The sequence below is a fragment of the Diceros bicornis genome, chromosome 10 (assembly GCF_020826845.1).
Source record: "Diceros bicornis minor isolate mBicDic1 chromosome 10, mDicBic1.mat.cur, whole genome shotgun sequence".
Taxonomy (NCBI): Eukaryota; Metazoa; Chordata; class Mammalia; order Perissodactyla; family Rhinocerotidae; genus Diceros; species Diceros bicornis.
In genome coordinates this window covers 75,062,576-75,087,666 of record NC_080749.1, presented here as the reverse complement: position 1 = coordinate 75,087,666, position 25,091 = coordinate 75,062,576, and the positions used below count along the sequence as shown (strand labels likewise).

Genomic DNA, 25,091 nt, shown 5'->3' with positions numbered 1-25,091 from the left:
TATTGCTAGGATTTAATCCCAGGTCAGTCTGATACCATATTAATCTCCCTACTGGGGAAGAGAGAGAGAGATCTCAGGTCTGTAAAAATCAACATTGCCTCAGGCCGGCCCTGTGGCGTGGCGGTTAAGTCCTCGCACTCCGCTGCTGGCGGCCCGGGTTCGGATCCCAGGCGTGCACTGACGCACCGCTTGTCGGGCCATGCTGTGGCAGCGTCCCACATAAAGTGGAGGAGGATCGGCATGGATGTTGGCTCAGGGCTGGTCTTCCTCGGCAAGAAGAGGAGTGGAAGATGTTGGCTCAGGGCTGATCTTCCTCACACACACACAAAAAAATCAACATTGCCTCCAGATTTCAATTTAACCAATACGTTGTTTCATCACTTCCTTTTACCTAATCTTCTGTGAATAACTAATAGCAAAGTTGACATGCCTGGGTTTCATTTTTCCTTGGGTTGGCTATCCTCGGATGAAGGTGCTAATGAGTAGCATTAAAGAACAGAGACATAGCCAAGGAGGATCTCAGGAAAGCAAGGTGCTTTCACATTCACAAAGAATGTGAATGTTCCCAAAACTGGATAATTGGTCCTTGAATAATTATTTCATAGGCAATGCCTATGTGTTATCTTCATTCTGGAAAAGGTTAGATAATAAATTAATTTTCCCATTTTCTGTCTAAATATAGTTCTTTTTTCACAATGTTTAAGTATAAAGTTAATAAATAGCTACATATAGAGAAGATATTACTGATACTTGGAATTTTATGCTTTTTTTGTTTTTATTTATTTATTTATTTTGAAAGATTTTCTTGTTTTTTTGTGTGTGTGTGTGAGGAAGATCAGCCCTGAGCTAACATCCATGCAGTCCTCCTCTTTTTGCTGAGGAAGACCGGCTCTGAGCTAACATCTGTTGCCAATCCTCCTCCTTTTTTTTTTTCCCCCCAAAGCCACCGTAGATAGTTATATGTCATAGTTGCATATCCTTCTAGTTGCTGTATGTGGGACGCGGCCTCAGCATGGCCGGAGAAGCGGTGCATCGGTGCGCACCCGGGATCCGAACCCCGGGCTGCCAGTAGCGGAGTGCATGCGCTTAACCGCTAAGCCACGGGGCCAGCCCCTTTTTTGTTTTTAATAATCGGAAATATTATAGACATTTATTCTGCAGCATAGGCTGTAGGAGACATTTTCAGTATAGTCCTGCTTTAAAAACAAAGTTTATGAGGACTCAGTATATTTTGTACGGTACTTAAGGGAAACAGATTTTGATTTTATGATCATCATTATCTTTCTGTGATGGAGTGAACTTCTCCCCCAGTAGAGAGTGATCCGTATTCAGGAAGCCCTTAATGGTATCCTTTCAGCAGATCACACAGCAGGACCCACATGAATAGAGCTAACAAGTTTTGTCCGTTAAATCTAGTGAGTTGAACAAATTTTTATTATCCTTTTGTAAAAATGCAAGCACTGCCTCATACAAAACCAGTTGTTACCTAATGAAGTGCTTCAGCATGTTCGTATAAGCTGATGGTTTCATACGGCCAGATTATTGCTGCATCAGCTCTTAGCTACTACTAACATGCTCCCATCTTGCTGTAATGATGTACTGTACTCAGAATACTCAAGTACGGACAGATGTTTAGGAATATCATTTTTCCCTCTTGGCTATTGATTGATTCCCAATACCCACTCCTAATTAGAATGCAAGATGTTTTCTTTTAAACTTGGAGTCTTTAATTACTGAGTCTAATCAGAGAAAGACCAGCAGCACCCCAGGAATTGGAATGAAATGCTGGAGCATCTTCGTGGACTTCTTACCAGTGACTGTAGTCACAGATGCTCAGTGTCAGCCTCTATCACTCTGCTTATCTTCCAAAGCCAGTTTATTAGTCAAGAACATGCAGCTCTGACAAAGGGAATGTGAAGTGCACCCTACAAGGTTTCAGCAAAAATGGAATTGGTGGTTTCATTAGGGGATTTTGGAGGCGGGACCCACAGTGTCATTGCAGGATCGAGTGGGTACTGTAAACTAGCTGCACTCTCTCCGTAGAACCCATGATGGACTTTACTCCTAAACTGATGGCATGTCTGATGCCCCTAGTAGCACTTCTTGAAAGTGGAATCAAGGGAATAGTTGAATTGGGTTTTGCAAATGATGAAAATGATACTTTAACACTTGGGTTTTAGATAGCTTTGTTCATATTTCCTAAAAACCTAGACCCTCAGGGATCAATAGGAGAGTTTTCTTTGGTTTGGTTTTGGTATGTACATAGTGCGTGTGTTTACTTATTACTAAGAACTCTCTCAGAAGCTTGAGTTCTTGTATGTCTGGAATAAAGTGGATCCTCCAGCTCCCTTACTTCTCTTAATTACTCAACCTGAACGTTTACTCTTATCTCCCAGGTAACAAATTACCGTCTTGCTCCCCCTAGTGGAATTGTCACTCTACTTCAAAGCTTGAGGTTACTGTATCAGTACATATTTGATTTAGCGTCTTATTTTTGGTAATCAGATATTTTCCCAATTTGTTTTCAAAGACTGAGAATAAAATCGAAAAGTATCGCATTGATGGGCTGATAAGGGATGGGTAGGGAAAGTGGCTTTTTGCTGATAAACTTTCAGTTCCTAGTGTTAGCAAGGTTAGCTACATAATTTATAATGGCTGCCAAATTCAAGGGGCCCCTCTGCTCTGCACTTCTGTCTTAGGGAGTCAGATGTCATTAGCCTGGGAGACGGTGTCCTCTAGAAGGCAGCTGTCAACACTCCTGGCAAAGATGGTAGGGTGCTGATAGTTGGTGATGTTGAAAGACAGGGACAGGTCCCATCTGAATATTGAATCCTGCTTGTGCCATTGGTAAAGTAGGCCCAGGAAGTGTCCTTCTGCCTTCTGAATCTGCGTGAGGGACTGTGCCAATATCCACCCACATGGCAATCATTTCCAGTTTACAGCTGCTAAGCATGCTCAGAAAATTTTAGTAATCGAAGCTGAAATTACTGCATGCCTCTCTTAAGAATTTAAATTTCTTTAGGGAGTGATAACTAATGCTTTCATGGCATTGGAATCTCTCTTTTTTTTCCTGCCACTATTTGTTTTTCACAACTTTGACCCTTGTTATGAATTTGTGTTTATTCAACTTTGTACCCTATCGCACACTAAGTATCCTATTTTGTATATACTGGTGTTGAAATATGTGAAACTTCAAAAAGAAATACCGGGGCCGGCCCCGTGGCTTAGCGGTTAAGTGCTTGCGCTCCGATGCTGGCGGCCCGGGTTCAGATCCTCGGCGCGGACCGATGCACTGCTTGTCCGGCCATGCTGAGGCCGCGTCCCACATACAGCAACTAGAAGGATGTGCAGCTGTGACATACAACTACCTACTGGGGCTTTGGGGGAAAAAAATAAAGTAAAAAAAAAAAAAAAAAAGAGTCAAAAGAACCCTCAGGATTTGGTCGTTTAAAAAAAAAAAAAAAAAAATACCGGTACATGCCAAGGCTTAGGACTCTGCTCTTTCACAGGTAAGACTTTGCTTCTAAGCCTTATCAAGTTCAAGGCAAAAGCTGCACAAGATATAGTGGTTGCCAAAGTAATGGTCAACATAGTACAAGTACTTGATACTTTTGAGCAAGAATATTGTAATGAAAATATTCCCCCTTTCTTAAAATCGTGTAATAGAGATAATATTTAGATACATCTTTTTCCAAATATTTATTCTCAGGGTGAGTGTTTTCCTAGGGAAAAATAAAACAGCAGGATCGGATTAAAATCCCAACGAAAGAGAATGCCAATGTGCTTTCTGGGCATGTTTTATTTGGAAGTGTGGAGAAAAAAAGAAACACCCGTAATGTTTTTTTAAAAAATACTATTTGCTCAAGAGTCACAGTAATTTAGTTCAAGTACATCCATGCAAACACACAGCTTCCTTTCAAGCAGAGCGTGTATCGATGAAGTTCTGGTTTGGAATCTCGTGATGCTTGGATTCACAATGGTGAAGATAATGCAGCCATGCAGCTCTGCTCGGGCGAGAGATGTCCATCTAGCGAGACTTTGGAGAGCAGACACTTTTCTATTCCACAGGGAGTGTGAGAGATTTGTCTGTGAATCAACATGTATCTCTGTGCATACACACATGAGTGTAGACACAGATGTGTATGTACACGTGCAAATGCGGGCGTGTGCATGTGGGTGTATGTGTGCACAGATGTGACCACAGCATAGAAGAGTCACAACAGTAGTTCAGCTGCTTCTTCCCAATGCGTGCGGGGAATTCTGTGCATTGGCAATACTCTCCAAAGCAGCTTTTGGCAGGGCTAGCTAGGCCCGGAGGAGCTGGGTAAGTGTGCACACCACTCTCTGCTGGGAATCCTGTGCACTGATGTTACCCTTCAAAGCAGGCTCAGCGACGGGCCTGCAGTGTTTGGGGGCTCTGCACACCACTCCCTGCTGACGGGCTGTGCTGGCTTCCTTATCTGGCAGCTTTGTCAGGGTGGCTCTCCTTGGGAACATTCCAGCCATAGCTTGGAACCCTTGTCTTTCTTGAGAAGCGTGAGGTCTGAAGGCGACAGAATATCTGTGCACATTCCTTACACATGTGAGTGCTGAGAGGTTTGCTGACCTAGCCGTGTTCCCTTACAGTGACTAACCAGCGGTGCATTAACTCCTGGGGTGGGTTTCCTTCTCAGAGTCTTAACTTCTCAACTGTTGATTGATCGCTGTTGATTTAACACCGAAGTCTTGTCAGACTCTGCCTCTGCTTGTCATCCGATGGTTACTGAGGTTTCTTATTTGTTTTCTCTTAAGGTTCAAAAAGGCAGAAATGTGCACACAAGTGTTTGGCCACAAGCACAGCAGATAGAGAATTATGAAACAGATAAACAAGATTCAGCATTTTTGTTGAAATCCTGAGTTTGTGTCTGACTCCGTGTTTTATGTGAAACATGGTCCTCACCGCAGAGCAAATAACCTGGAAACATTATCTGATAACCAATGGTCAGCAAGCCTGTGGAAGGATCTCCTTGTCCTTAGCAAAGCAGCCAGCTGAGACTGAACTAGCAGAAAACTTGTATTCTTCAAGGCTTCTTTCCTGCTACGTCATTGTTGGCAACTTGAGAAACTATCTTTGCACCTCGGCAAGGAGGTAGAGTTGAGAGAGCATTTGGGGCAAAAAAGAGATACATCTGTCCACTTGCTGGAAACTTTTATGGCAGAGGGGAAAACTGTGGACAAATTTCTAGCATATTGGAATATTTGCAATTTAACATTTTTTATATAGTATTTCCTCAAGTACTCATACTATATGCTACTGACAATACTTTTATTGGTCCCCCCAAATAATAATAAATGCTGTCAAAACCTGTGAGAAAGGCAACAGGAGGGTAAAATAGAGAAAAGAAAATTTATAAGGAATATGAAGACTCAGATTCTCAAGTAGATGAACAGGGAGAGGTCAGGTGAGGCTAATGATTTTACCTTAGGCCAGTGTTCACCAGTTCCTAAGATTAAGTGGGCATTTATGAAAAGTCTAGATTCACAGGCCCCCACCCCAGATACACTAAAGCAGAATCTTCGGGGGAGGGACCCAGGAGTATTGGTCTCACAAGCATCACAGGTGATTCTTATCATCAGACAAGTCTGGGAAACTGCCATCATCTAATTGCCTACTAGGACTAAACTATCTCCAGAAGTTGTGAGTGAATGTGTATGTATGTGTGTCTGTAATTGCCAAAGTTTTTCATTTTTTGAAAAAATAAATGTCAAATATTCCATACTGGCATCATTAGACATTTCTTGTGAAAACATCTGTTGTGTAGGGTTTTCCCATACATTATCTCATTTGTTCCTAATAACAATCCTATGAGGGGTTGGGCAGCACGGTCGTGCTCACCCCCAGATTACACGTGGGAAATGGGCTCACGTGTACCTGGTCAGTGGTGGAGCTGCTTTGAACAGGACCCTTCACCAGGTGGGGCAGGCCCAACACCACCTGCAGAGCCCACCGCTTTTCCTCTTTTACCCCTCACTCTAGTCACCAGGTTAACGACAGCATTTCTGACAGATCGGGTTCCTTGCATATCCACACCTTTGCACACCCTGATCCCTCTGCCTGGAATGCCCTTCTTTCCCCTTCTGCAAACTCACACTTACTCATGAAGGCATCTCCCAGGAAGCGTTTCTGGATACATTCTTCTCCTCACCCCACCTGTGACCCAAGCAGAGCTAGTTGCGGTGTTTCCATCACCCTTTATAAATCCTCTACTGTGTGTTGCGTCTTGTTTGATGGACGTGAATTCACCGATAAGCGCTCAGTAACGCCCGCTTCTTGCCCACCACCCTGCCGTTGTATTTTGAGTAGGCAGTGGGATGTAGTCGCATCTAAAATACTCAGTGCTTGTTGGCTAACGTTACAGGGAGCGTTTGGGAATGATTTCAAGGATTTTCCAAACATCGACAAAGAAGTGTTCAGGTGGCCAGAAACATGGCTGTTACCATCCTCTAGGAGGAGAATTGTTTGAGGGTACCAGGGAACATAGTCTAATGAGAGTTGGGGGGTGACAGGGGACTGTATGTGCAAAACCACAGATGTGAGAGCTTCCTTGACGGGGAATTTAAGGGCCTCTCAAGGACATCCTCAACTATGGGTGATGTTCCTGTGATACTCGTAGCCCCAGGTGAGATATGGCTGTCTATCACGGCTTTCAAATTGGATTATAGCTATTATTCAAATAGCTCCCCCACTGGACTTCTAGTGAGGGGGGATCTGAGCTATATTTATTTTTGTCTGCCTATTGATAATTGTTGAATAAACTTTTAGAGAACAAATCTTCTAGCCATCTGCATCTGAATGCAATCAAATGTATTTAATGATAGTTCTCATTCAAATTCTCCTATGCTTACAGCCACCACTGGTCCAAGCAATCTTCAGCGGTGATCCAGAAGAGATACGGATGCTCATCCACAAGACCGAAGATGTGAATGCTCTGGTAGGAGATGCTATGGTTTTGCCTGCTCAGGCCCTCTTAACCTTTTCTGAACCGTGGACTTCTTTAGTATCTGGTGAAAGCTCTGGATTGCTTTTCAGAATTCTGTTTTTAAATCCACACAAAAAAAATATGTAGGGTTAGAACAGAAATCACTTATATTGGAATACAGTTATCAAATTGTTAAAAATCAAATTTGTGGTATAATAATATATGTGCTTCTTTATCAACACATTTAAATAGCAAGATACAGCAGAAGGTCTAATAATGACTATAATTTAAAAATCGTGATGAGCATGATCAATATTTACGTTATCTGCAACTACTCTACGAACATACCTGTGATTTCTGCTGGTGACAGAGTGGAAGTTACTGCTGACACTGCTGAGGTTTGCTGCCTACATTCATAATGGAAGGAAATGTGAAATTTCCATTAGAAGTTAGTGAAAATAATGATGAAATATTTTTATATCTAGAACCCATGCCCTACAGAAGGGGTTGACAAACTACAGTCTGTCACCTGCTTTTGTACAGGCTACCAGCTAAGAATGGTTTTTATTTTTTAAATGGCTGAAAAAAATGAAAAGAATAATAATATTTTGTGACACATGAAAATTATATGAAATTCAAATTTTGATGTCTATAAATAAAGTCTGGTGGAACAGGGCCACGGCTGATTTCGCTCTGCAGCAGCAGAGTTGAGTACTTGTGACAGAGACTGTATGTGGCCTGAAAAGCCAAAAACACTACTCGCTGGCCCTTTAGAGGGAAAGTTTGCTAACCTCTGCCCTAGGGGGTCCATGAACCTGGGGTTGGTGGATGAACTAGGCCTCCTGTGTGCACTCTGAAATCATATGTAATGTATGTGTGCCCTTGTGGACAAATAAATATTATTTTCTGTAAGATTTCTGAATAAATATTTTTTTCTGTAAAAGGGTCAAGGCATTTCATCAAATTCTTAAAAGGATCCATGACCCCCAAAATGTTAAGAACCACTAGATCTGGAAGTTCTTGAAACAAACAAACCTGCAATGAAGAAAAGTGAAAAGAATTAGTCAATTATTTACCCTGTTAGTAGTTTCTGAGACCTAGATCGAACAAGCAATTATATGCGGTACATGCTACTACTTCTCTTAACGTAACTCAATTACCTAAATGCTCCAGTCCATCAGGGAGAAGAGCTCTCCCTGAAATCTCTAGTGTTAGGTAGAAACAGCAGAAGAGTCAGACACACGTGCAGTGTAGGAAGAGCTTTGCCATGGGGCAATGAATTATGTCCGAGGTTATATCTCCATCCGGTTGGCTGAAAGCTTTATTCAGAAGGTGAGTCATTTGGCACGGCCGTCTTTCTGTGGCTGTGCAGGTCGGTGTGGCTTTTTGAAAAAGCTTTTGGCAGCTTCTCCCCAGCTGGCACTGAAAACAACAGGGCAATATTTTGTGACATTTTTGCAAGGTAAGCAGAGACGAGGCCAGGCCCAGACTACTCAAGAAGGCAGTTGGGCATTTGTCCAGAGCCGGTGGGGTGTGACCTGTACGTCTGAGAGGAGGCGAGGCAAGCAAGCTGACTGTCCAGTGTTCTGACATCACTGGAATTTGCCCAGCCTATTCTGTGGCTGTGGCTCGAGCCCAGGCAAGCCCAAGACAAGGTTACTATCTTTTCCTGATCGTGAGCAAACAGAACTTTTGTTCAGTGTTACATACCAAGAAAGATTGCGCTGTCTTCTGAATGGCCTTTGTTTCTTCCTAGGAAAATGACAAACAGTTGATGGCTGGTAAAGGTTAGGAGAGCTTAACTTTAGTTGTAACCCAACTGTTTTACTGAATTAGTTAGACAGGTTAACTACTGTAACACATAGACTCCTAAATGTTTGATGGCTCAAGAGAAGTTGAGTTCTCTTATGAACAGGTAAGAGGTGTGGCTCTTTTCCACATAGAGTCCCAGGTATCAACATGTAGCTTCTAAGGTCACTGGAGGGGTTTGTATCCCATCCAGCCAGCTACAAGGGAAAGTAGAGCATGGAGGCAAAGCACGGGAGGATTTTTATGGGTCAGCCTGGAAGTGGCATAATGACTTCCACTCACATCCCATTGACCAGAACTCAGTCACGTGTTCTACTGACTGCACCTAACTACAAGGGAGGTGGGAGATTAGTGTCGCTGTGTCCCAAAAGAGTCGGAGAACACTGACTTTGGTGAATAGTCAGCAGTCTTGGCCACATCAGTTTTTTGGTCTTAGAGAATTCTGGGGCAATCAGGTGACAACAGTTACTTGTCTGTGCAGTGTCTGATTTGTTCAAAAGTCGTTTACTGAGTTCAGACTCTGTGCTAAGTGCTAGGGATACAGCCGTGAGAAGACAGCTTTTTCCCTCATGGAGCTTACAGCATGGCAGAGAAGGCGACAAAGGAGAAATCACGCTGTGGTGTGTTTTTGAAGGGGAAAATCCAGGACACTGTGTTGGGGCCTCGGTCAATCATGAGGGACAGGTGAAGGGATGTGTAAACTGAGCCCTAAGGGGTATTACTGTGGAAATTGCTTTGTGTTTGTGGGTTGTTGGATGTGTGGCGGCAGGGATGGTGGGATGAAGGGAGGGAAAGGAATAAATGAATGAATGAACGAACAAACGCAAGGAGGACCTGAGTTCTTTAGGCTGATGGAATGGCTCTGCGGGGCCCACAGTCCCTTTCCTCCACTCTCGCCTCCTTAGACTCCCTCTTCCATCCCCCTTTCCCTTCCCTCAGGTGAGGATAAGAAGATGATTTGATCTCCCACTCCAGTATCAGGGGTGTTGGAGACACTGAGCTGGCTTCTTCAGGTCATGCTTTTCTTTTGCCGACCCTCCATAGGGATCAGTCACCTTGACTATTTTGCTGGGGGTGGATCAAGCAGTTTAGGGGAAGTGGTTGTCAACAAAGGGCATAGGGAGATGGAAGACAAATAAGGATTAGAAATCTCAGCCCAGAGACTCATTTTAGGAGGGAAGAGAGGCTGCTAACCAGTACATTTAAATGTCAAGGAAGGGAAATAAATAGTGCAGGAGCCTCCTACTAGTGGGAAGACAGTATTTGTCTTCTTCCCTTCTCACCATTTGCTTTCTCTCTTTGCCTCTATTTTATTCACTTAGCTTTTCTTTCTCTCTGAGGTTCTGGTTTTTTGGCCTTTCTTTTTCTTCTCTCCCAACCTCTCTGTGTCTTCTGATGGGTTGCATGTTGTTTGGGGTAAATATGCTTCAATTACCTGATCCTGATATAGGAAGGAATCTCATTCAGCTTTGCCTCTTGTGTCTTTCCAAACTTTATTTCTCACTAATAGTGTTCACGAACCCTATGCATCAACCAGACCAAATGACTCAACCCATTGGTATTTATTCTTCTCTCCCTTCCCCAGTGTTCCAGTCCCACCTGTCCTTCCAGACCTACTACTTCCTCTATTAAGTTGTCCTAACTCTTACTTCCTTTCTGCTGCCTTCTCTGCCACCTCCCAACCCAGCCTAAGAAACCTACCTCCTCTCAACTCCCATAGCCCTTAGTACCTCACTGATCACTGAGTTATTTATATCTGTGTTTTACTTTTGAGAGACTATGTGCTTGACGACATGATAGTTATGTCATTCATTCTCGTTGGTTCAATCGCCCAGTCCAGTTCTTGCAACACATGTTGAGTGAATGACTAAACCCTGCTTTAGTACTTATGTTGAGCCAATTTGTGGTGGCCTATTTTTTTATGTTTGTCAATGTGGACAAGTCGTCAAACAGTGTCTGGCTTAGTGTCCCTTGGGTCTCAGTTGTGAGATTGAAAGTTCTCTTCGTAAGAATGAAAATCTGTAGGTGGATTTGAGGAGCCACTGAAGGATCAGGAAGGATATTCAGAGTCTTTTTTTGGTTTCTCTGGCTAGTGGCATGCCAGCGCTTGGAAATGTGGGAAGACAGTTCTACACTCTGAGGAATATATTTAAATTGACCCAGATGTGGCTGATAACTGGAAGGATTTTAGAACGCTTCATCAGACTAACCAAATTGAGGCCAAGGTGGAGCATCTGAATTCAAAATAAATGCAGAGATTCTGAAAACCAAAATTTGAATTCCATAAAGGCATTTTTGGGATTATGCTATGACAACATGACATTAACAGACAGTTTTACTGTGCCACACTGGAGCAGGGACAGAGACAAATTGGCGCCTGTCAATGGCGAGTGGTGAAGACAGGGAGGGAATCATGCCATGTGAGGAGTGGTTGAAGAAACTGGTGAGAGGCTTGGGAGGGACAGGAGAACTGTCTCAAATAGTTCAAACACTATCAAGTTAAAATGGCACTAAATTTACCATCATGTCATGTGGTTGTAAGCTACAGAAAATAAGATTTCAGCTCAAAATATAAGAAATAAGTTAATAGACAGAGCTTTCTAAAGAAATAAAGAGTTGACTTGACAAGTAATAAGCTCCCTGAAGGGCCACTGGACTGGAGGTTCTGAAGGTGACTGACAGTAGCACATATGGCTCTGCTCTCCTATGTGCCCTCAGCCGACATGGCTTATGGTTCATGACATTTTTTGAGTCTTAAAGACCAAAATTTCTTCTCAGGACAGCACTATTAAGTTGAAGTTGGCCTGTAAATTGAAACCTCCTTCCCATGCCCGGACTAAGTCTCTTACAACTGTGAAAGATGACAATTCCAAGATTTGTAAGTCCCATGTGATAGCAAACCCATGATGTTTATTTCTTTATTAAAAGTATCACAAACAGGATGAACACACACACACACACAACCATTATCATACCAGATAAATTAACAATAATTCCTCAGTATCATCTACCCAGTGCATATTCAATTTTGTTTTATTCCAATAGTCTCAAAAATGTCTTTTTACACTTGAGTTGTCCCCAAGTTGATTATTTTAATCCCTCTATTTTATATAACAAAATGATTTTGTCAAGCTGTTAATGTTTGTTATTTGCCCTAATAGGATTTGGCTCAAGTATATTGGTGCATTTTGCTTAGTCTCTTCATTTCCAAGATGGGAAGGTGTGATACATGAATATAATAGTCTAAATCTCGGGGTGGAAGCTGAACTTATGTTGGCAAAGAACTTACAGTGAAAAAAGGGGAGACAGCCAGCAAAGCTGCAGCTCTTGACTTCGGGCATTGATTCCTGAGACGGCGGCCTGCTGGTCCCAAGATCCAAGTGAGAAGAAAGAAGCTGTGCCAACATTGTATGATGAGGGTTTTTAAAATAAATAAGACAAATCATCAATAGTTAACTTGTACTTTGTTCTTGTGTGTATGTGTGTTTGTGTAGGGATGTTGCACTATTTCTCTTTTTTAATATATATATATTGCAAAGTGATCACCACGACAAGTCTAGTTAACATCTATCACCATACATAGTTACTTTTTTTCTTGTGATGAGAATTTTTAAGATCTCTGTTAGCAACTTTCAAATATGCAATACAGTATTATTAATTATAGTCACCATGTTGTACATTACATTGCATTACTTATTTATTTTATAACTGGAAATTTGCACTATTTCTTTGAAAAATAGAATATATTTTTTGAATCCACCAGGAGAAGGGTGCAATATGGCTCTACCTAAAGAACTTCAAGTGATAATTTAATATCTTCTCTAAATTTTTCTCAGCTTGATTCTATCAGGTCAAATGCCCTAGAACATTAGAAATACAACCTATATAGCACAGCCTTTTAAGCTTCTAGATTTTTGTGTATTTTCCCTCACCTACATATATCTTACTTGATTTTTTCTTTTTTAATAAAGAACTTGATATGAGGATAAAGACCTGAGATGTTTTGTTAGCTGAGACCTGGGCACCCTCTAATTCAGAAGCTGCTGGGAACAAGGAAGCTGCAGGCAGGGGTGGCAAACTCAAGTCCCATAAAGGATAGAAGTGCACAGTCACTGGGCCTGATGGCCCGCCCAGCTCTCACCAAGTGTTGCTGTACAGGAGTGCAGGCGTGGTGTGACCCAGACGTTTTAAGTTTTTAAGAGAAAATACAGGAAATCTCTAAATTGTTAAATGTTGGTTCCAAAAAAATGATCCAACATTGTTCGGGCCAAAGAAAACACATCTGTGGGCCAAATCTGGCCTGCAGGCCACTGTTCCGCTAACTGTGAATGAGATCAGCAAACCTTCAGCAGTTAAGGTTTCCCTGGCCACCTGCCTCTGGAAATCAAAAGCATGTCCCTGAAGCCCAGGGCCCAGTGTTCTGGGGAGAGCAGTGGCCTGTGTTCCCCAAGCGTTGACAGCACTTCTGGCTCACTAGCCACGGGGAGGCTGGTGGTTCTCTCACAGCTCGGGGAGGGGTGCTTTATGTCCTGAGGGTAGGGGCCAGTCTCTCAGCACAAGCCTGGCAATCCTGTCACATCCCCTGCTCCTCGTTGGACCACTGCCCAGGGTGTGGGGCTGTGGTTTGGAAGCCATGACCTGTGTCCTGTACAGAATGATTCATGAACTCCAGACGGCACTGAGCGGGCTGCAGTGATGTGGCTTCATGGCCGTTTAAAATGTGTGAAGGCAGGTCTGGTTAGCATCATTCCTAATTATCCTCCAGGGGATGCTCAGGAGTTTGAGGCCCCATTTCTCCAGCGCTGGCCTTGGAGGTTGGAGAGCCATCCGCCGTGATGGAAAAATCTTAAAAGAGTATATGATTTGCACTCTCCAGATAACAGAGGTGGCTGTTTTGGAAGTATGGAAACATTCCAAGTATAATGGCATTAGTATTATTTTGCAATTGCTGGACATTTTTACAGCACAAAGAAAAATCTTGCAATTCAAAGATATACTTTGTAAATAGCTTGAGAATGTGAACATCTCTAGGATAAAGGGTTATGGCTCTTTTCTTCACGTTAGACATTAAATTTGAGGGGAAGATGTAAAAGTGAATAAATGAGCTGCATTATTCTTAAATGGAAAGGAGACTCAATTGTTTGAAAGTAATATATACATTCAGTGCAGTTAAATTGGGTGGTAGGACTTGGGTTGGGGAAACTTGACAAGATCGTTCTAAACTTTATCTATGGGAATAAACATGTGAGAAAATTCTTGGAAAAGAAAAATCAATGAGGGGAGAGTTTCACAAATATATAAAAACAAATTATAAAAGTCTAACAATGAAAACAGTGTGTTATTGGCATGAGAATAGTCAATCAAATTCGTGGCACAGGTTAGAGAGTCCAGAATGAGACCCAAGTGTATCTGGACATTTGGTATAAGATAAAGGAAGCATTTGAAACCACTGGGATGAGAATTATTATTTAATAAATTGTGTTGACACAACTGGCTGGTAAAAAGCTGAACCCTTCCCTAATTTCTGGTACCAAGATAAATCTAGAGGTAGAAAATTAAAAGATGAAAGTAGTGGAATACAACAACAAGGGGGAAATATTTTTGCAATCTTAGTGTGGGGAAGGACTTTCTAAGCATAAGCATAATAGCAAAAATAAAAACCATGAACTCATGCATCTCAACAACAAAAAAACTACCAACCCAATTAAAAAATGGGCAAAAGACCTGAACAGACATTTCTCCAAAGAAGATATACAGATGGCCAACAGACACATGAAAAGATGTTCGAAATCACTAACTATCAGGGAAATGCAAATCAAAACTACAATGAGATATCACCTCACGCCCGTCAGAATGGCTATAATTAACAAGACAGGAAACAATATGTGTTGGAGAGGATGTGGAGAAAAGGGAACTCTCATACACTGCTGGTGGGAGTGCAAACTGGTCCAGCCACTATGGAAAACAGTATGGAGATTCCTCAAAAAATCAAGGATAGAACTACCATATGATCCAGCTATTCCACTGCTGGGTATTTATCCAAAGAACTTGAAAACACCAATTTGCAAAGGTACATGCACTCCTGTGTTCATTGCAGCGTTATTCACAATAGCCAAGACTTGGAAGCAACCTAAGTGCCCATCAAGGGACGAATGGATAAAGAAGCTGTGGTATATATACACAATGGAATACTACTCAGCCATAAGAAACGATGAAATCCAGCCATTTGTGACAACATGGATGGACATTGAGGGTATAATGCAAAGTGAAATAAGTCAGAGGGAGAAGGTCAAATACCGTATGATTTCCTTCATTAAGTAGTAGATAATAACAACAATAAACAAACACATAGGGACAGAGAGTGGATTGGTGGTTACCAGAGGGGAAGGGGGGAGGGAGGAGGGTGAAAGGGATAATTCAGCACATGTGTGTGGTGATGGGTTGTAATTAGTATTTTGGTGGTGAACATGATGTAGTCCATGCAGAAATAGAAGTACAATGATGTACACCTGAAATTTTTACAATGTTATAAACCAATGTTACTGCAATAAACAAAAAATTTAAAAAAAAAATAAATAAAAACCATAATGGAGAAGGTAGATACCTTTGAATATATAAAAACTATAAACTTCTCTATATTAAATCGCCATAAACAAGGTTAAAAGATAAAGATATGTACAATATATGTGAAGCTTTAATGTTCCTAATATATACAGAATTCTTGCAAATTATTTAGGAAAAGATAAATACCCAAATAGAGAAATGGGCAAAGAATGTGCAGAGGACACTCCCCAAAGGAAAAATGCAAAAAGTCAACACATATGAAAGGGTGTTGTCTCAACCTCACCTGAAATCTAAGAATTCAAATACAACGGCCACCCTGTGCCATTCTGTACCTGTCAGAGGAGCAAAGATGAAAATAAGGTCCCAAGGATGGTGTAGATGAAGGGACGCTCTGACGCCTTTGAGGGGACTGTAATTTGTACTAGCCTTTGGAGGGGCGGGTGGGCAGTCTGTGTCAGCATTCTGACTGTGCACACCCTTTGACACACCAACACCACGCCTGGGAATTTACGCTAAGGGAAATCACTGGACAACTACGTATGTATAAAAATGTTTGTTGCTGTGTGCTTTATAATAATAAGAAATTGGAAATCACTAGTAGTTTATTTCTTAAATATATTACAGTACATCCATATGTGGTAATATCATACTATCTTTAAAAAGAGTGGTTTGTATCAATTTTTACTTATTACATATATTTATTGATAGGTAAGGTCTTCAAGATATATTTTTGAGTGAAACAGCCAGTTGTTAAACAGCATATACCATGTGTATGTATAAGAAGAGGTCTGGAAGCATGTTCTCCTAAAAGTTAATTATAGTTGAATCTCGGTAGTGGAATTTTTGCTTTCTTCCTTGTTCCTTTGTGTATTATTATTTTTTACACTGACCGTGTATTGTGTTGATAAGTGGTAAAAACCAATACATTTATATAAAAAACACATACACAAGAAAGGCAACAAACCAGGTTCCAAAGTTGCTCATATTTAGTATAAGGATATGACTTTTAAAATGCACTTATTGTATTTGTCCGAGTAAGTGTAGAACACACTTCAGTGGCATGGTGCTTATTAGCCATAGTGACAAGCAGACAGGTGTTCCCATCTTTTATTACATGACGAGGGCCTTTCTCGTGGGTTTAGCCGGGGCTGAGGAAGTGGTGGTAGGAGCTGTTCATCTCAGTAGAGTCCTTTTCTTCTATTACCATGCTCCCCTCTTTTGGAGGAATTTCGGGGGGGACCCCCTTCATTGGTTTTGAAGACTGAAAATGTGTGTGGATGAGATTCTAGATGGCAATATCATAAAATTTAATGTCTTTTTACTTAGGTATTTGAACCACATTTTATACATAAATTATGGCAAAATAATTTTTGATTGTTTCGATTAGGATAAAAATCAAGTAAAAGTTTCCAGACACTTCATGGTTTGCTTTATTTTCTAATTTCTTTTACAGTGAGAACATACTTATAGTCAGAAAATTTTTAAAGTTTTGTGGAACGAGGTAGCTCATATTTTTAAAATGAATTGGGCAGATATAACTACATACCTGGATTATTCTTAAAAGACATGCTTAAATTAAAAGGATATAAGGTATATTTTAGATCAATTAGTTGTGCCAGCCCTGATTTTTACCAAGGATATGTACTTTCAGTTTCAAATGTTAAATAGCTATATAATTATGATAGCCAGAAGACTTTCCAACTGTAGTTTTACAGATGTATTATTATTGCAACTGACTTGAAAAGAAAGAAATGCGGAGAGCTTAAATGAGTATGTTACGCAGTTAGGGTGGGAGCCTGGGAGGCGGGTGGGAATTTTCCCCAGGAGGTTCCGTAGCTGGTTATAGTCATATCACTTGCCAATTTTCTGCTTAACAGGATATTCCTGGCAGCAGTCTAGGACACTTATGGGTTTCTTGCTGTGTACTTTCTGAAGTCACCTGAGTGTCACACAGGCCACCTTCTCCCTCTCTGTCAGTCCCCCTTCCTATACTCCTTCCTGCCTTTCCCCACATGCAGATTTTCAGAGTTTCTGATATAACACCTTTGCAATTAAACCTTGTATGTCTCTGCTTGATCTATCTTATTTGTTGGCACATAATCCACATCAGTCACACCAAAATGCAAGTATGGTGTAGGGAAAAGAGCACTTGGGCTAAGCTCAGAGGCAGAAGCCTTGGGGTCTATGTCCTTGAGCAATTAATCTACTCTGGCCTCACTTCCCTGTCTACAAAATGGGCATGATAACATTATGGCTAGGGAGATGAAATGATTTAGGTATATCAGTTAGGATTAATTTTGCCTGCATTAGACAGAAAACCAATAACAGTAAGATAGTACCTTTTAGTAAAATAGAAGTTTATTTTACTTAAATTTAGTGGTTTTGAGTAAAATGGAAGCTTATTTGTTTCCCATGTACAGCAAGTCAGAGATAGGCTGTCCAGGACTAGCATGATACTCCACAGTGGTAGGAGCCAGTCTTTGTCTCTTTTTGTGCTGCCATCCTTCGCATGTGGCTTCCAACTCATTGCCCAAAATGATCACTTGAGCTCCAGCCATCACATCCAAATTCCAGCTAGCAGGAAGGAGGAAGGTGGAAGAAGGATATGCCCCCTCTCTTTAAGGACACTTCCACTAAAGACACGATTTCTTATATATTGTCCAGAACTGCATCAGACGGCCATGTACTCGCTAAAAATCAGTGTCTTTATGAAAGAAAGAGGTGGTGGGGCAAACCAGCAGTCTCTGCCGTGGCAGGTAAAAGATTTTTGTGACCTAGGAAATGCTCTGAGTACACAAAAATATCACTTATGTGATTTTGCCATGGGGCAACGTCGTCTACATTCATCCATTCGCCAAATGTTTACTAATACCTGCTGGGGTGTAGCACTCGAGCTGATACTCCTTATCCTTCCCCGTATGTTTCTTAGTCAGTTTATGTTATCTCCAAAATAGGGTTTGAGGGATTCATGCAGCTGTGAGTTGCTTCTCTCCTGCTTTCCTGAGCGTGTGGGAACAGAACGTTACTAAGGTACCATATCTCTTTCTTGGGGAGGAGGGATGGAGCAGGGTGACACTAGAGCGTGTGACGGCAGCGCGCTAGCTCCCCAGTACAGACACCATGTGTTTTCCCTCCAGCTCCTGGAGGTCCTGTCTTTGTCATCAGTGCCTCATGCTGATTTACATCTTGGGTCCTCACTTGCCTTGTATATATGCCTTTCCCCCTATTTAAAACACACGGGCTGGGTTGACTCTTCATCTTCTGCCCTTCTCCCTCTCAAATAGGGGACACTTGGTGTTTGAACAGGCAGGTATTTTATTTGGGAAGCAAAGATAGATGGATGGATGGATAGATAGATGGATGGATAGATGGATGGATGGATGGATAGATAGATAGATAAGTAGGCATGTATAACCCAATGGCCAGGCAGCATTGTCCATTACTGGCTGTTTCTCAGGGGGCCCCAATGTGTGTAGGACCCCTAAGGAAACGGGTTCTTCAGTCACAGGCTCAAGATACTCCCTGTGGAAGGTATCTGGAGATGTCTGACATTCTTTCTCCTAATATTCCTGGAATTGATAGTGGTGGGCCTTCTTCTTTTTAATTTCCTTGTTTTGTTATGAAAATTTTCAAGCATTCAGAAAACAACCATGAGCTCACCACAGAGATGGAACAAATGTTAACACTGCCATATTTACTTTAAAAAACAGAATGAAATTTTATACATGTAGAGATTTTTTTTCCCCACACAAACACATGCTCTGGTGTCATTCGTGTCTTTGCATAAATACCACCTTATCTGGGACGCCGTCCCGGAACTTCCTATGTAAAATAGCCCCGCTCCGTCAGCCTCTAACCTCTTCTTGCTGGCACTTTTCACTGCCTGACATACACCGTGTATTTATTTGTTTGGCTTCTGAGCATCTCCCTCCACTAGCATGTCAGCTCCCTGAGAGCTGGGACGTGGCTTTGTTCCCTTTGACTCCTCCTCATCTTCAGTGGGGCTGGCACAAACTAGGAACGGGTGGACAGAGCTGAAGCCTCTTTCGGGCTTCCTGACCCATCACCTCCCTCCCCGTGTCTCTCCCCAGGGGGAACCGTGTCCTGAAGTTTTATCTATCCTCCCCATCCTCATCTTCATATACTCTGATTTTATTTATACCTTTAAATCTGTGTGCATGCATTGGGTACGTATATGGCAGAACAATAGGCGGTGTTATGTATCTTTAAAAACATTACATATGCAAACAGTTTGTATCCTCTGTAACTTGCTTTTTCTCACTCAACATTATGTGTTTGAGATTTATCTATGTGGATATACAAGCATTTTCTTCATATATTTCATATCCCTACATTATTCCTTCTAGGATTTTATCACAGGGGGTCCATTCCTGGCCAGAGACTTTTTTTTTTTTCTTTTTCTTTTTAGAAGCATTTCTTTCTTTCTTTCTTTCTTTTTTTTTGTGAGGAAGATCAGCCCTGTGCTAACATCCATGCTAATCCTCCTCTTTTTGCTGAGGAAGACCGGCTCTGAGCTAACACCTGTTGCCAATCCTCCTCCTTTTTTTTCCCCCAAAGCCCCAGTAGATAGTTGTATGTCATAGTTGCACATCCTTCTAGTTGCTGTATGTGGGATGCCGCCTCAGCATGGCGGGAGAAACAGTGCATCGGTGCGCGCCTGGGATCCGAACCCCGCCCGCCAGTAGTGGAGCACGCTCACTTAACCGCTAAGCCAGGGGGCCGGCCCCTGCCCAGAGACTTTTAATTACGGCTATATTACCCTTCTTTTGTCAGGGACTCTCTGAGTCTGACCTGTGGTAACAATTGTACGAAAGCTAGAAATGGGTTAGAAAAATGGGTAAGATGATCAATTTTATCACAGTTAAAAATTTTAAAAACTTATCAAGTTGTGTACTTGGAAAAAAATAAGTTAGAAGGGGGACCAAGTAAGGACATTCAATAAGGATTGTACTCTTTGTAAATATAAAATCATTGTACGTGATATTTTTAAGAGAGTGAATTTTACTCTGCACCACTGAATACATTTAACTATAAAATTCTCTTTTTAGTAATTGTAATTTTGTTCTTGGCACCTTAGAAAATAGAATTTCCTCAAAGAAGACATACAAATGGCCAACAGGTACATGAAAAGGTTTTCAGCACCACTAATCATCAGGGAAATGCAAATCAAATCCACAATGAGATATCACCTCATACCTGTTAGTACGGCTATTATCAAAAAGAAAAGAAATAACAAATGCTGGTGAGGATGTGGAGAAAAGGGAACCCTTGTGCGCTGCTGGTGGGAACATAAACTGGTGCAGCCACTATGGAAAATGGTATGGAGGTTCCTCAAAAAATTAAAAATAGAACTACCATATGATCCAGCAATTCCACTTCTGGGTATCTATCCAAAGGAAATGAAAACAGGATATCAAAGAGATATCTGCACTCCCATGTTCAGTGCAGCATTATTCACAATAGTCAAGGTATGGAAACAAACTAAGTGGATGGACGAATAGATAAAGAAAATGTGGTATATATACAATGGAATATTATTCAGCCTTAAAAAAGAAGGAAATCCTGTCATTTGCAACAACATGGATGAACCTGGAGGACATTATGTGAAGTGAGATAAACCAGACAGAAAAAGACAAATACTGCATGGTATCACTTATATGTGGAATCTAAAAAAAAAAAAAAAGGTAAATATGTGAGATGATGTGTTAACTAGAAAAACCATCACCTTGTACACTTTAAATATCTTACAATTTCATTTGTCAGTTACACTTCAATAAAGCTAGAAAAAAAAAAAGAAGATAGAATTCCCTCAGAGAGAAATCATATATTTCGATGTATAGTTCTCCCACGTTAGAAAACCTTTAATGGCTCTTCTCTCAAGGAGGGAAAACTAGAGAATAAATATGTCGAGTTGTCCTAAAGTAATATTCAGAATTCCTGGCTTTCGACAAGATTCTAAATGTCAGAGAAGTCTGTTTTTGCTCTGACATGACAACTTGACTACAGACACAGGTACAGAATAACGGTAGTGCCTGGGGTTTCTTTAGGATGTATTTAAATATCCTCTTTCCGAGCTTCCTAGTAAAAGAAAGCTTGTTAGAGGACAAAGTTGTATTTATAAAGCGTTTTGTAGATATAATTGTAGATATAATTGAAAAAGTTAAGGAAGATTTTACCACCCATAATTTTGCATAATGGCTCAGTAGTCCTTGGCTAAATGTGAGACTGTTCTAGAAAGATCACATGATTGACCCTGTTTTGCATTTTGCTCATAAGAATCCATTGGGGCCGTACAATGAATATCTTGTTTCTAGAGATATAGTCAGACTTTAGTTAGCTATTTCAAAACAGGCCTTGTTACTGCATTTCCTAAATTTGATTGGGATATTTCCTCGAGCCCTATTAAACTTGAATATTTAAAAACAATACTTAAAACACACGTGGCAGTTAAGTGAACTATCTAACCGTGGCCGTTTCACATCTTATTTTCAATCGGCAGATGTTAGTGAGCATCCACCATGTTCCCGGCACTGAGCCGGGGCTGGGACTGTCAGATGAAGAGGACGGGGTCCTGTCCTCCGGGATCACATCCTCAGGGGGCTGAGACAGATATGGAAATGGTCAGTGCTACAATGGATGTAGAAATGTTCTGTCCCTGTACACTCCCTGTGTGGCCAGGACTCTTAGAGCAATAGATGACTACCCTCAGTGACAGCGTCAGGAAGTGCAGGGGTGGGGGTGGGGGTGCGGGGGGGGGAGCTTTTAAGCCCATTCACCATCTTTATCAACCTCCTTCTCCAAGCTGCTACTACTACTAATGGTAATAGTAATAATAATTTTTTATTTGATCAATTGATGTTTTCTCAATCTTATATAAAGTATGACTAAAAACATCTTTAGAAACTTTTAATTTTATTGAATTGAAAAAAAAAATTGACTTTATGGGGCAGGCCCCGTGGCGTAGCTGTTAAGTGCACGCGCTCCGCTGCTGGTGGCCCGGGTTCGGATCCCGAGCACGCACTGATGCACTGCTTGTCAGGCCATGCTGTGGTGGCGTCCCATTTAAAGTGGAGGAAGATGGGCACAGATGTTAGCTCAGGGCCAGTCTTCCTCAGCAAAAAGAAGAGGATTGGCATGGATGTTAGCTCAGGGCTGATCTTCCTCACACACACAAAAAAATTGACTTTATTTTTTAGAACAGTTTTATGTTCACAACAAAATTGAGCAGAAGGTCCAGAGATTTCTCATACACCCCTTACCCCTACATATGCACAGCCTCCCCCATTATCAACAACCTCCAACAGAGTGGTACATTTGTTACAATCCATGAACCCACACTGACACATCATTGATACAAAATCTATAGTTGACATTAGGATTCACTCTTGGTGTTGTACATGCTATGGGTTTGGACAAATGTATAATGACATATATCCACCGTTACAGTACCATACAGAATAGTTTCACTGCCCTAAAAATCCTGAGTGTTCTGCCTATTCATCCCTCCCTCCCGTTTGATTAAATTTTACATATTATCTGAGTAAAAGGTTTGCCTGAAAGGCAAAAGCAGCTCCAACTAGATGGCCGTGCCAAAGCCCTCCCAAACACATTCTGGAATCACCGCTGAATCTGTTGGCCCCTTTGGTTACCCCCGCCTCTCTGTGAGAGCAGCTGTGTTTAGCACAAATGCCCAAAGTTTATGTCAGGGTCTGTGGCATTAAATCCTGCAGTTTCAAAACCAATGACTGTGGTGGATGTGTTCATGGCCAACTTGTTGGTCACACCCTCCCTCTCCCATCACACTTTGACTACCCTCATCTTTATAGAAAGGTCGGCCCGGAAGTCCCCAAACAGAACCGCCTCTGTGCTAGTGAGGCTTGGGGGTCTCCTGTGCTTCCAGATGTCTGATTACAACACAAACAGACCTATTTGCTTTTAGGAAAGCAAATGTTTTCTGTGTTCAACTGAGCTTGTAAAATTTCATTAAGAAGCTAATCATTAGTCCTGATTAAGTCAACATTGGATGTTTGGCATGAATATTTTAACTTCTTATTTCCAAGCTGGCTCAGCGTTTTCAAGGTTACTGATTGTCAGCTGGGACCAATAATTTTTCCGTCACCTGTGCAGTTTTCCACTCCATCATCAGAGAATCGCACCCCTGCCCTCCCCGCCGCCCGTCAACTGGGGAAGGACACCAAGGCTCTCCCAGAACCCCAGACATGAAGCTGGTTCTCTGATGGCTTTTTTCTCACAATTTAAATAGTGACTCTCACTTCTGCCTACTCCAGTACAGACAAGAGACTAAACTCTGCTTCTCTTTCTAATTCAACTTGAAATTGCCACCATTTTCTATCCTTCCACATTTGCCTTTATAAACATTTCAGGCTTTAACAAAGATCAGATTTCTTTTTACTGATATTTAAAAAAATATATATGAAGATGTGCTTAATGTTAAACATTTATTTTCAAGTCTAGGAAAGAGCAAAAGAGATAAAGATGCACAAAGCTTAAAGCAGTTGCTGCCAGTGACTCAGACGTTATTAATATCGCTTATAGGCACAGTGCACTGGAATGGTGTTAGAAAGATTTTCTCTGGGGAAGAATACATCATGACAACATTTTCCAAAGTATGTTTCTCAGAGTCCAGAACAAATCTGACAAGTGTTTAGAAGGGGAAAAAAGAGGTTTCATGGCTAAATAAAATTGGAAAGTACTACTGCAGATTTGCTTGTGTTTTAGTGATTTACAATGCATATTGCCATATCAAAGGCTCTGAGAATTCTGGCCATAAGGAAATCTGCTTAACTTTCTTGAACTCAGTGTTTTCCAAAGTCATTTGGCTTCGAATGCCTACCTCTTTTTTTTTTTTTTTTTCCAATTTTAACCTGACACCTGGAACTGTCCTTCAGAACCAGTGGAATATACTTACACTTTGTGACATACTGTTGTAGAATGAGAGTCTCTGGAATAGTCTATGGCAGTGGTTCTCGAACTTGAGTGTGCATCAGAATCCTGGAGGTTGTTAAAATACAGGTTGCTGGGCCTCGCCCCCAGAGTTTCTGATTTGGGAGGTCCAGGGTGGGGCCTGAGAATCTGTATTTCTAATAAGTTCCCAGGCAATGCTGATGCTGCTGGTCCGGGACCACATTTTGAGAACCACTAGTCCATGGTCAGACTGGAAGGAAAACAGAAGTTCCGGGGGGTAGGGGTGGTGCCACAGGTGTGCTGCTACAGGTATGCAGGTTAACATGCTCATTCAGCATACGCTGACTGAATCTGCTGTGTGCCAGGTGCCTGGCTGGGTGCTGGGGACGCAGTGTGGGCGGGACATAGGCCTGGTCTTTGCCTTCAGGAGCTGACAGTGTCGTGGAAAGACGGGCAGTAAACAGGTGGAGGAAATGAGTCACTAGGTCCATATAAATCAAGAAGACCGCTGTGAAGGAAGCCAACAGTGTGCTGATACTGAACAGAAGGTGTTCGGGAAAGACCTCTCTGAGTGGCCGTGCCGTTTAAGCTGAGACTGGCCATGAGAAACTGGGGCCACAAGAAGATCGGGTTGATGTTCATTCTGGGTAAAGACATGAGCGAGGGCCCTGAGGAGTCGGGGGAGAGACTGGCAAGTCTTGGGGACTGAAAGAAGGCCAGTGTGGCTGGAGGACAGTGAGTGACAGAAAGTGGAAGAAAAGGAGGCTGGAGGAGAGACATGGAAGGGCCAGGTCATCAGAGCTGAAGTGAAGG

At 41.8% G+C, this 25,091-nt stretch overlaps 1 protein-coding gene across 4 annotated transcripts in view; it reads left to right on the top strand.

The window, feature by feature from the left end:
• The window catches only part of ANKRD44 (ankyrin repeat domain 44), a 294,265-nt gene that overhangs the window by 102,280 nt on the left and 166,894 nt on the right, over positions 1 to 25,091 (top strand). For all 4 annotated transcript variants that reach the window (XM_058549502.1, XM_058549500.1, XM_058549501.1 and 1 more), the window contains exon 2: positions 6,888 to 6,971. In XM_058549502.1, the coding sequence (XP_058405485.1) occupies positions 6,888 to 6,971 (84 nt within the window). The remainder of the gene's footprint in view (positions 1 to 6,887; positions 6,972 to 25,091) is intronic.